The sequence below is a fragment of the Electrona antarctica genome, assembly GCF_951216825.1.
Source record: "Electrona antarctica genome assembly, chromosome: 6".
Lineage (NCBI taxonomy): Eukaryota > Metazoa > Chordata > Actinopteri > Myctophiformes > Myctophidae > Electrona > Electrona antarctica.
This window is the reverse complement of record NC_136811.1, coordinates 2,378,365-2,390,552: the sequence shown is the minus strand read 5'-3', so window position 1 is coordinate 2,390,552 and position 12,188 is coordinate 2,378,365. Positions and strand designations below refer to the sequence as shown.

The window sequence follows — 12,188 nt, the reverse complement described above, 5'->3', positions numbered from 1 at the left end:
CCAAACCGACAGAGACGATGGTCAATTAGTGCTGATCGCGTCTAACCCGTTCAGACCTGAGGCCCGGTCTACAAATCGTCGGGTGGAAACCTCATTATGTCTAAAATGGTTACTGTTACAGGATTCTAATACAGCAGAAACGTAGCAGATCAACAAGCTCAAGTGGACGGTTATTTGAAATAGTGCTGCTTGTGAACAGTTTCCACGGAGAAATGTACACACTGTATTTTCTACTTTTTGTGTGGTGTTTTTTCAAAGTTTGCACAAATAAAAGTTTGTTTATGAAAGCCTAAGGTGTAAGATCTCAAATACTTGTTTACATTTAGTTCCTATCTGCTATAGAGGCTGAGAAATTCATTTTTGGTAGACATTATATTAGTTTTATGACATTTTCAGAGTTTGTAGATTTTGTAATAAGACTTGGACCAAGACAACTAATTCTCTATGAAAGCCAAATGTGTAAGCTATCAAATAGTGTTGGAATTGTTGTTTCTATCTGCTACAGAGGCTGAAATGTTGTAGTAGTTTTCCAGAAAGTCAGGTTTTATAGGTATTTTTCAAATCGGCCATAGGTTAAGGCTTTTTTTCTAGGCGGATTTAGGCCTGAATGGGTTAAATGTCTCTCCATTGTGAAATACATGAACTCATATGCTGTTAGTGTATATTAAACCCCTAGTAGAATTTCCCCTCGCCCTCTCTCTGTGTGTGTGTGTGTGTGTGTGTGTGTGTGTGTGTGTGTGTGTGTGTGTGTGTGTGTGTGAACGCCACAGCTGTTAATGCCTTGCGACCAATCAAATGATGCCAGCTGTGAAGGTGTCCTCATGTGGAGTAGATACAAAAAAAAGAGCCCAAGCCAACCAAAGCTCTAGAGACAAAGAGACCTCCACCTCAGGCTGACATGCTGCTGGCTCCTAGACTCCTACTGCTGGGCCTCATGGCACTAGGTACATTTAAATAATGCTTATTGTAAAAGGACGTACATGCTTTCATATGCCAGTGGTTGTCAAACCGTCTTTATTTCTGTCTCTTCAGGACGGTATAAACATTTCACGCAATCTCTCGAAAACCCTACACCCGTACTGTAATATCTGTAAATGCAACTTTGTGAGTGTACAAATGTAGCATATGTACAAATTTACCAAAAATGGTGTGTGTGCGTGTGTGTGTGTGTGTGTGTGTGTGTAAAGGCCCCCCGCACGCTGCTGCCAGCTCTGCTGAGCTGAAGCTGGAGCGTGGATCCTGTCCAATGTTCTGGTTCGGCTTCAACGGTCGCTGCTACAAGTACGTCCCCTCGCTTCTGCCCTGAGGACGGGCGGAGCAGAACTGCGTGTCTCAAGGCGCCAACCTGGCGATCATCCACAGTCAGGAGGAACACGACTTCGTAACCTCCGGAACCTCAGTGCGGACCTGAGACCCGCCTGGATCGGGCTGAATGACAACCACGTGAAGGGCTGGTGGAGTTGGTCCGACGGCTCCGCGGTGACCTACACCTCGTGGTTTGGCGATCAGCCATCGGCCAATACAATGTCAGGCTGCGTGGCTACAGACCTGCCAACAACTAAATGGTCTCACTATATGTGTATTAATAACCATCTACCTTCTGTCTGTGAACTGCGTACGGTCTGTCCCCAATGATGAGCGGCTTGTCAACCTGCTGTCTGACCTGTACTATAATGGTGTGTCCATGTTAATAAAAGTATAGGCCTACATTAAACATACAGGTCCATCTCAATGAATTAAAAGATTTTGTAAAAGTTCATTTTCTTCCGTAATGTCATTCAAAAAGTGAAACTTTCATATATTCTCAATTAATTGTGCATACAGTGTATTAAAACCTTTTTTTGTTTTTATCTTGATGATTATGGCATACAGCTCATGAAAATCAAAAAAAGCCTATCTCATTGAATTAGAATATTGTACGAGACCACTAAAAAAATGATTTTTTTAAACGAGAAATGTCGACCATAATAAGGTATATTAGTCAATACTTGGTCTGGGCAACTTTTGAACAAATCATTTCATCAATGGGGCGTGGCATGGAGGTAATCAGCCTGTGGCACTGTTGAGGTGTTATGGAAGCGCAGGTTTGCTTTGATAACAGCCGTAAATGAATTTGTATTGTTCAGTCTTATGTCTCACACCTTCCTCTTGACAATACAACCTAGATTATCTATGTTGTGTTGAAACCATTGTTAAGTTTTCACTATCAGTGGATCAACACCAGAAGATGTGCGTGTGTTGAGACTCTGGACATGACAAAACACAGTGATGATTTAGGCCATGTTATCTGCTGTTTTTTTCCAATATCCTAAAAAAACGGCTCGAATTATAATCGGAGACTATTTGACTTTTTCCACAAATGAGTGGGTGAGTGGGGGTCGTCTTATAATCAGAGACAGAGTCGTCTCTTTCGGGACAATACAATAATAAACCTTGTATTAGCAGCAGTGAAAAGTGGACATGATTAATATGATATCCTATTGATTGGTATCACAAGGAAAGTTTTTTTCAAGGTTTTAAAATCACCATGACATTTTGAAAATGGCTTGTTTTATATTAAAATCTTAAGTGTTTTGATAATTATATATGGGGGCCCTTTTGCAATACCCTCGTTGCTTTGTAACTTAATCTTGCAAATTCAACTTTAGCTATTTGGTTCCATTTGTACACACTCAGAGTTACAGACCCATAAGGGTCCATTTGGTTCCAAACTTGTCATTTAGCTGGGGACCCCCTGGAACTCCCTCAAGGACCCCTGGGGGTCCCCCCGACCCCACTTGGGGAACCACTGCATTAAGACTTGTGAATCCCTTGACTCAATCAATTACTATCACAATATAAGCTGTTAAACACTGTAACTGTTATATTCTTACGTAGCAACTAGCAACCAATGATTACTTTCACAATGTACTGTAGCGCTACCGTATTTAACACTTGAATCATCATTTAATCATTGCTAGTGCGTTACTGAACACACTCTAGCAATGATTACTGTCACAATATGGAGCTATTTAACACGGTTACTGAACACACACTCTATAGCAATACTGTCAGAGCTATTTAACACTGTTACTGAACACACACACACTCTAATAAGAAATAATACAATGTAACTCACCAGACTGCCATATGCCATCACCAGCACCACATTCACACTGGACAGTGGAGCGTCAGACCTCATCGTGAAGTAAACAATATAAATACTATCCTATGAATATGATAAACTCATAACTCACTTAACTCTCATGACATGAGAGTATTATTATATAACATAACGTAACTCACGCGCTCACATAACTGACACGTTCTTGTTTTTTTAAACATAAAAGCATGTATTAAACTCCCCAAAGTGCTGCGACCGTGGAAACAAACAAGAAACTTTTCTGTCGCTGTTACACCCAAACCGTTAACCTATTGAATTGTGCGACACCACATATTGATGGCTTTTATTTGCACACCGTGCAGGTCAAATACTCCACTTGGTTGAAGAATGCCATCTGCTTGTTGTTGTACTGTTGTATGAGGGTTTTATTATGTAAATAAATTCAATTCCTTTACATTATTCTCTAGGGTCACGGATTATAATAGGTCACCGATGTCGGTGTGATCTCAAGCCTGGATTTATTTTTTGACTTCCTGGATAATCATCACGTGATGTCGCAAGAGGATCGCTGACGTGACGTCGTGAGTTTTGTGTATCGTGTCGCCATCTGCTGTTCAAACAGTGAATGGCGGTTCTTTTCAATTTACAGTTACACTATTGACTTTAAAATAATTCTACATCCAATTGTGAAGGCCATGCGGCACCGCAAGTGTTTGTTTGTTTGATTGATTGATGTATTTATTAACAGTTTGCAGAATTACAGTACAACATGTGCAACCAAGATCCGGCACAAACAAGGGACTAAATTAATTTCGCTCCTATGCCACCAAAATGTGGAACGCCCTACCAACAGTCATTAAGACATGCAAATCAATTGACTCCTTCAAAACTACCCTCAAAGGGCACCTACGGACGGCTGCAATTCGAAACTGGCCCCCGTAAAATCAGAATCTCAACTCAACTGTGAGTGGATGACCCAATAAATAATAATAATAATAATAACTTTATTTGTATAGCACTTTTCAAAAACAAGTTTACAAAGTGCTTCACATACAATACATAAACAGACAGTTCAAATCAACAATGGAAATTAATAAAAGAGAAAGCAGAAACTGGATGTTCATTCAAACTCATTAAAAGCCTTTCTATAATAGCAGGTTTTTAAGAGTCTTTTAAAAGTGGACACTGAAGTGGTCTGTCTAATTTCCAGTGGTAGTTGGTTCCACAGCAGTGGAGCCCTAGCAATAATAAAGAACTTGTTTATGATGCCTCTTTTACACAGCGACCATCTCCAGATAAAACGGCAAAGTCCCGTTGCGTTCTAATTTTGTATTGACCGTTTACACGAGAACGCACACTTTATGAAAACGCTATAATATCGTGGCGGTAACGGGCTGCCAAATAGACCAGTCACCCACGTTACGTACAAGAAGAAGAGCCAGCTCCCCCTTCACGCAACCCTATCGGGATTTGCTTCCAGAACACAACGTGGTTGTGGCCGTCGCTCGCTGCCTGCTTTCTATAACGCATCGAGGTGACAGACAGGCTGACAGACAGCCCATAGCATGCCCATAGCATGCAGCATATAATACATTATGCTACATAAACGCTGCTGCCGCCTATCGCAAGGCATTTTATTTACATCATGGTTTTACATTCACCATCGCTGATGAGCAGCGCTTTGTAGGCGAGGAGGGAGGCTTGTTCAGGAACTCCATATGGCTCTGCATCAATGTAATAAATATGCGCTGTGAGCCATGATGTCATAAGTTTTGCGGATTCACCGTTTTGCCTGTTTATATGGAGACCATAGGAAACGGCGTTCTCAAAGATTTCCACTCTGGGAGGTGGTTTCACTTTGTTGCGTTTTCAGCTCCTGAAAACACCGTTCTCGTCTGACCACCAGCAAACGATACTTTATTTTGCCGTTTTCTATGAACACCATTCTCGTGTAAACCCATCTAAGAGGGTCCACCTTGTTCAATTCATCATAGCATTTAGAGACATACAAATATACACTTCTATTTAGCCAAAAAACAGGAATTCATCATAAAGGAGGTAAAAAGGGAAAAGAAAACATATACAGTGAGGGGGAAAAGGGGTGGGTGGTGGATTCAGATTTTACTGGGGTCAGTTTCGAATTGAAGTAGGTGCCCTTTGAGAGCTGTTTTGAAGGAGTCAAGGGATTCGCATGTCTTAATGACCGTTCAAATCAAATCAAATCAAACTTTATTTGTATAGCACATTTACAACAGCCAAAGCTGACCAAAGTGCTGAACAGAGTAAAAACAAGACAGTAGAGCATAGCAATATAAAACAATGAAAAGAGACAATAAAATATAAAACAGAGCATACAATAGCACAGAGCAGGAAATCAATATACAGGTAAATCAGGTGCAGTTAAAGGCGAGGGAGAAACAGATGAGTTTTGAGGAGGGATTTAAAAGCCCCAATTGACTCGGCAGATCTAATATGGAGGGGCAGCATGTTCCAGAGCTTGGGGCCCGCAGCCGCAAAAGCATGATCACCCCTGCTCCTCTTACTAGTCGTGAACTCGACCAGCAGCAGCTTGTCCGCAGACCTTAATGCTCTAGATGGGACGTCACGTAGGGCACAATTAGGTCAGAGAGGTAGGAGGGAGAGAGACCGGCGTGAAGTGATTTAAAAACAAATAAAAGCACCTTAAAATCTATTCTGAACTTAACAGGGAGCCAATGGAGAGATGCCAGAACTGGGGTGATGTGGTCTCGTTTTTTGATTCCGGTGAGAAGACGGGCAGCTGCATTCTGCACTAACTGCAAGCACCTAAGTGATGCCTGGTCGATACCAGTGTACAGATAATTGCAGTAATTAATTTGTGTGGAAATGAAGGCGTGGATGACCATCTCGAGCTGTTTGGGGGGGAGGTACGACTTGATCTTAGCAATAGTTCTAAGTTGGAAGAAACTCGTTTTTACAACGGAGCTTATTTGTTTATTAAATTTAAAATCTTTATCAAAAATGACACCGAGGTTTTTTTTATACAAAGGGATGTATATTAGCATTTAACGCACTATAGGGCGCAAGAGGATGTGGTGGAATGGTGGTCAAAGATGATGATTTTGGTTTTATTTTCGTTGAGAGTGAGGAAGTTGGCATCCATCCAGGACTTGACATCAGTTAAGGAATGGCTGGAATGCATTATTGGAGTTGGATTTGAGCGGTATATAAATTTGGACGTCGTCGGCATAGCAATGAAAAGCCATGTTTTCTAATATAGGCCCTAGGGGTAACATATAAAGGAGAAATAAAATAGGACCCAATATTGAGCCTTGGGGCACTCCACAGGAGAGGGGGGCCGCAGGTGACGCGAATTCTCCTAAGTGGACAGAGAAGGTTCTCTCAGGTAGGAATGGAACCATGTAAGGGCAGTGCCAGAGATGCCAATATGATGACCGTTGGTAGGGCGTTCCACATTTTGGTGGCATAGGATCGAAATTAATTTAGACCGTGGAGTCTTTACATCTTATGTATTCATTAAACTTTGCAGCAGCAGCAGCAGCACAATTTTATTTATTTATTTCCAAGCCATCATATGAAATAATTCCTGAATCCCTGCCAGATAATCTTGTTTTGTTGTTTAGAGCAGTGGTTTTCAACCATTTTTTATTAAGGCCCATTATGTATTCAGCATCTGAGCCACGGACCACCATTTGATGACATTTATTATAGCCTTTCAGATCCATTTGAGCCACGGACCACCTGGCCCACCTGGCCCATCTGTCTGTCTGTCTGTCTGTCTGTCTGTCTGTCTGTCTGTCGTGCGTGCGTGCGTGCGTGCGTGCGTGCGTGTGTCAGACAGACAGACAGACAGAGACAGACAGACACAGAGAGAGAGAGAGAGAGAGAGAGAGATGTCTACTTCCTGTAGAGGACACAACAGTCATGTCATTCTTTGTGTGTGTGTGTGTGTGTGTGTGTGTGTGTGTGTGCGTGCGTGCGTGCGTGCGTGCGTGCGTGCGTGCGTGCGTGCGTGCGTGCGTGCGTGCGTGCGTGCGTGTGAAAGTGTTGAACACTGAGGAGCTCTTTATATGAGCCCCCACGCACTCACTGACTGCCTGATAACTCCAGTCTGTCTGCTGTACTGTGTGGAATGGATTCATACACACTGCTGGATCATTGAATGACTGATAACTCAGTCTGTCTGCTGTAGATAGCCTACTGGGTGGAATGGATTCATACATGGACAGTGCAGGACCACTGGATCATTGAATGAAGGTGAGAATAAGGACTCTTTGTTTTCGACCATATATATTGTACTTCATGGACAGTATAGAGGGTATGCGCGTGACATCATCATCAAACCAGGAAGTTATGCAGGAACGCCTACAGAGTGGCAAAAAACTACTTTCAGCCCATACATCCACACAGAAAAGTCATATATCTGATTGCATTAAACAACATTAAACGATGTTAAACTCACTTTGCCTTTTGCTTTGCCACTCGATGTGCCATTCACTTTAAGCATGCGCATACTCTCTATAGCAGCAGTCATCAAACATCATCTCATTCATCTGTCATCATGCATTCATGATGACAGATGAATGCATTCATGTTGTCACACGTTGCATTTTCATTTTCATATTTTACTGCTGCGGAACCCAATTGGTCGATTTTCTTCTTCAGTTGTATGTGAAGCTCTCTGTCTTTTGTTGGTGTGTTAACAAACTATTACCTTATGATTATTAGTAGTAAATGGTGCATTTATATAGCGCCTTTATCCAAGGCGCTTTATATAGATTGTGCATTACGTTCACCCATTCACACACACACATTCATACACTCATGACGGAGTGCTATATAATGCTATACTGGCGCCCCAGTATAGCATATTACGTTATATGTTTTGTTACCTAGAACAGGGCTTCTCATAGTGGGTGCAAGTCCAGGCCGGGGTGCCTCAGAATACTATGATAATAAGAATACTTGGAATTTATACTAATAATACTATAATGTATCATTTTAGACCCTCTCTGTTGTAAACAGAGTTAAACTGTATACTTAGTGAGTTATTTTTCAGACTACAGTATACACCCTAAACAAAGGCTCTTCATCAAAAATAGCAGATCTACAAGCTCACAAAGTGTCACGAGTCACATGCTGTGGATGTAAAAGTTATTGACAGGGGTGACCTGAGCATGTTTAAGAACTCTATTTTTCCCCCCTTTTTGAGTGGTGCAACCACTCCTATAGACAGCTATGTGTGTGTGTGTGTGTGTGTGTGTGTGTGTGTGTGTGTGTGTGTGTGTGTGTGTGTGTGTGTGTGTGTGTGTGTGTCTGTGTACCTGGGTCTGTCCGAGCATGAAAATAGCATTTGTTCACCAACAAGTGTCACTGTTGCACAGCCTAACACACAGACACAGACACACACAGGCCAGGGAGGAGGGCTTGTACAGTACAGTACAGTACAGTACAGTACAGTACAGTACAGTACAGTACAGTACAGTACAGTACAGTACAGTACAGTACAGTACAGTACAGTACAGTACAGTACCACTCACTTCAGACGGGTCTGAGATTTTTTTTATAGAGCTGTTATTATTGTGTAATGATTAGGATTTTGTAACTATTTTCTCTAAGTATTCCCCTTTGGGAGTAAGCAGAACCTACCGCATGCTTGCAAGTGTTGATTTTGACAGCAACGTTTGATTTAGTTTTAGCCTAGTCATATTTTAGTCATCTGAAAAGTTTAGTTTAGTCTAGTTTTAGCTGTCAGCTATAAATCTAGAGTTGATTTTGGCAAAAAATATATATATATGTTTGGTGCTGTCATTCCATCGCAAAGTGTGTAATTTATAGCTGTGTGTCGATCTCACAACAAAATAATAGCCGAGCTCACAATGCGTGACTGCAGCTTGTATACTGTACATCGGCTATTTTTGGATCGCAAACCAGGCATAACATGACTTGTTTTGGATCTACTATGTCTTCTCCACTATAGTGCCCTCTACCATTTTAGCCTTTAAGAAAATTACAATTATATTTGGTCACAGTTTTGATCATCATGGCTTCGGTTTTTATTTTGTTTGTATCAGTGAAAAAGGGTAGTCGACAAACATGCAAGCATGCAGAAGTTAGAATGTACGACGTGTGTGCATCAGAGATTAGTGTAAAACGGCTGGAGCACGTTGAGCCGCTGAGACCACAGTTTCCTGTCTGTCGCACACTGGAAATCTGTACATGAAGCAAGACTGTATAGCTGCACGGCACGTCCAGTAGCTCACACCACACTGTGAGCTTGTAGATCTGCTATATTGTCTGCCAGGTAAGACTGAGGTTATAGGTTAGGGTTAGTGACCTACGTGGTCGGTTAAGACTGAGGTTATGGTTACAATTTACAATTTAGGCAGAGCGACTAGTGACCTACGTGGCTGGTTAAGACTGAGGTTAGGGTTAGCGACCTATGTGGCTGGTTAAGACTGAGGTTAGGGTTACAATTTACAATTTAGGCAGAGCGACTAGTGACCTACGTGGCCGGTTAAGACTGAGGTTAGGGTTAGCGACCTTACCGACCTACGTACGTGGCCGGTTAAGACTGAGGTTATGGCTAGTGACCTACCTGGCTGGTTAAGACTGAGGTTATGGCTAGTGACCTACGTGGCTGGTTAAGACTGAGGTTAGGGTTAGCGACCTACATGGCCCGTTAAGACTGAGGTTATAGGTTAGCGACCTACATGGCCGGTTAAGACTGAGGTTAGGGTTAGCAACCTACGTGGCCGGTTAAGACTGAGGTTAGGGTTAGTGACCTACGTGGCCGGTTTAGACTGAGGTTAGGGTTAGCGACCTACGTGGCCGGTTAAGACTGAGGTTAGGGTTAGCGACCTACGTGGCCGGTTAAGACTGAGGTTAGGGTTAGTGACCTACGTGGCCGGTTAAGACTGAGGTTATGGCTAGTGACCTACGTGGCTGGTTAAGACTGAGGTTATGGCTAGTGACGTACGTGGCTGGTTAAGACTGAGGTTAGGGTTAGCAACCTACGTGGCCAGTTAAGACTGAGGTTAGGGTTAGCGACCTACGTGGCCGGTTAAGACTGAGGTTAGGGTTAGCGACCTACGTGGCCGGTTAAGACTGAGGTTAGGGTTAGCGACCTACATGGCCGGTTAAGACTGAGGTTAGGGTTAGTGACCTACGTGGCCGGTTAAGACTGATGTTAGGGTTAGCGACCTACGTGGCCGGTTAAGACTGAGGTTAGGGTTAGCGACCTACGTGGCCGGTTAAGACTGAGGTTAGGGTTAGTGACCTACGTGGCTGGTTAAGACTGATGTTAGGGTTAGCGACCTACGTGGCCGGTTAAGACTGAGGTTAGGGTTAGCGACCATCGTGGCTGGTTAAGACTGAGGTTAGGGTTAGCGACCTACGTGGCCGGTTAAGACTGAGGTTAGGGTTAGCGACCTTCATGGCTGGTTAAGACTGAGGTTAGGGTTAGCGACCTTCATGGCCGGTTAAGACTGAGGTTAGGGTTAGCGAACTACGTGGCTGGTTAAGACTGAGGTTAGGGTTAGCGACCTACGTGGCCGGTTAAGACTGAGGTTAGGGTTAGCGACCTTCATGGCTGGTTAAGACTGAGGTTAGGGTTAGCGACCTTCATGGCCGGTTAAGACTGAGGTTAGGGTTAGCGAACTACGTGGCCGGTTAAGACTGAGGTTAAGGTATAGGGTTAAATGGTGCATTTATATAGCGCCTTTATCCAAGGCGCTTTACATAGTGCATTACATTCACCCATTCACACACACATTCATACACCGATTGCGGCGGAAGCCATGCAAGGTGCCAACCAGCACATCGGGAGCAATTTGGGGTTCAGTGTCTTGCCCAAGGACACTTCGACATGTAGACAGGACGAGCCGGGATTCGAACCGCCGACCCACGGATCATTGGACGACCTGCTCTACCTCCTGAGCCACAGTCGCCCGGGTTAGGGATATAGTGTTAGTAATCGGTGGTAACACCTGTGAAGGACGTATGGAAGACGCCCAATTTCTTTCCAATTATGGCTGCCGTTTATAGAGCCTATTGTAAATGTTAATCTTTGGCTATTTTGTGCCTGTTCTGCCCACCCATCTGGCCACTTAACATGGCTATGCTAAGTGGTCAGATGATGAGTGGGCCGCGCACACACCTGAGCACGTGGATTTGAATTCACAGTTCCTATTTATTGGCATAATAGTGAAAACTAATATTTCGAGGTTTAAAGTTATTATCATTCAAATCTTGGCAATGTCTTGCCACTGTAATACTTGAACATACATGTATGTATGTATGTATGTATGTATGTATGTATGTATGTATGTATGTATGTATGTATGTATGTATGTATGTATGTATGTATGTATGTAACATGTAATGTAGTATGTAATGTCTCTTGGTGCCCCTTTATTGTCTCCTCGGAGACAATAAATGCTAATTTAATTGAGTTGAAGTATATTATATAGGGACCACCAGTGGGCCCCCGGCCCACAGTTTGAGAACCAGTGTATGCTAATGTCTGCCTGCGGGTTTTCTCACTGTGGGATAATCTAGTGTTGACGACAAACAAGAGCTTCTTTCTGCACAGAAGCAGCATTCTTCCAAACGGAATTCTGCCTCCAATTGAATCTTTCTATAATTCTATAGCAGGCCATTCATTCCACTCATAAATGAGCTACAGCTGCTTTGGGAGCTAAAGTTGTGGTTCTCACACTTTTTCATGTAAAGGACCGTCAAATTGACATGTACTGTATCAGTGTTGTTTTCGTCGACTAAAACTAAGACGGAAATCTTTCGTTGACTACCTTTTTTCACTGACGAAAACTAAATGGAAACTAAATGAAAACTAAGCTATGATGACTAAAACTAAGACTAAATGTATTGACAATTTCGTCAACAAATAAAAACTAGGCTAAAATGTTAGGAAGGGACTAGTGGACAAGAGATCCAGTATAAGTCATTTTAGACTTGGTTGCATGCTGAAAATAGCAGATTTACAAGCTCACAACGCGTCGCAGCGCGACGCATTGTGGGCTTGTAGATCGGCTATTTTCAGCAAGTGTAAAATAGTCATTACGAC

General features: G+C 42.8%; 1 protein-coding gene across 2 annotated transcripts in view; it reads right to left on the bottom strand.

Moving 5' to 3' along the window:
- Window positions 1-3,395, bottom strand: part of LOC306924724 (protein C1orf43 homolog) — a 28,791-nt gene extending 25,396 nt beyond the window's left edge. For both annotated transcript variants that reach the window (XR_013790202.1, XM_079503352.1), the window contains exon 1: window positions 3,119-3,395. Coding sequence is in view for 1 of the 2 variants with exons in the window: in XM_079503352.1 (XP_079359478.1) it covers window positions 3,119-3,181 (63 nt within the window). In the remaining variant the exon portion in view is untranslated. The remainder of the gene's footprint in view (window positions 1-3,118) is intronic.
- Between the last annotated feature and the right edge of the window lie 8,793 nt (window positions 3,396-12,188).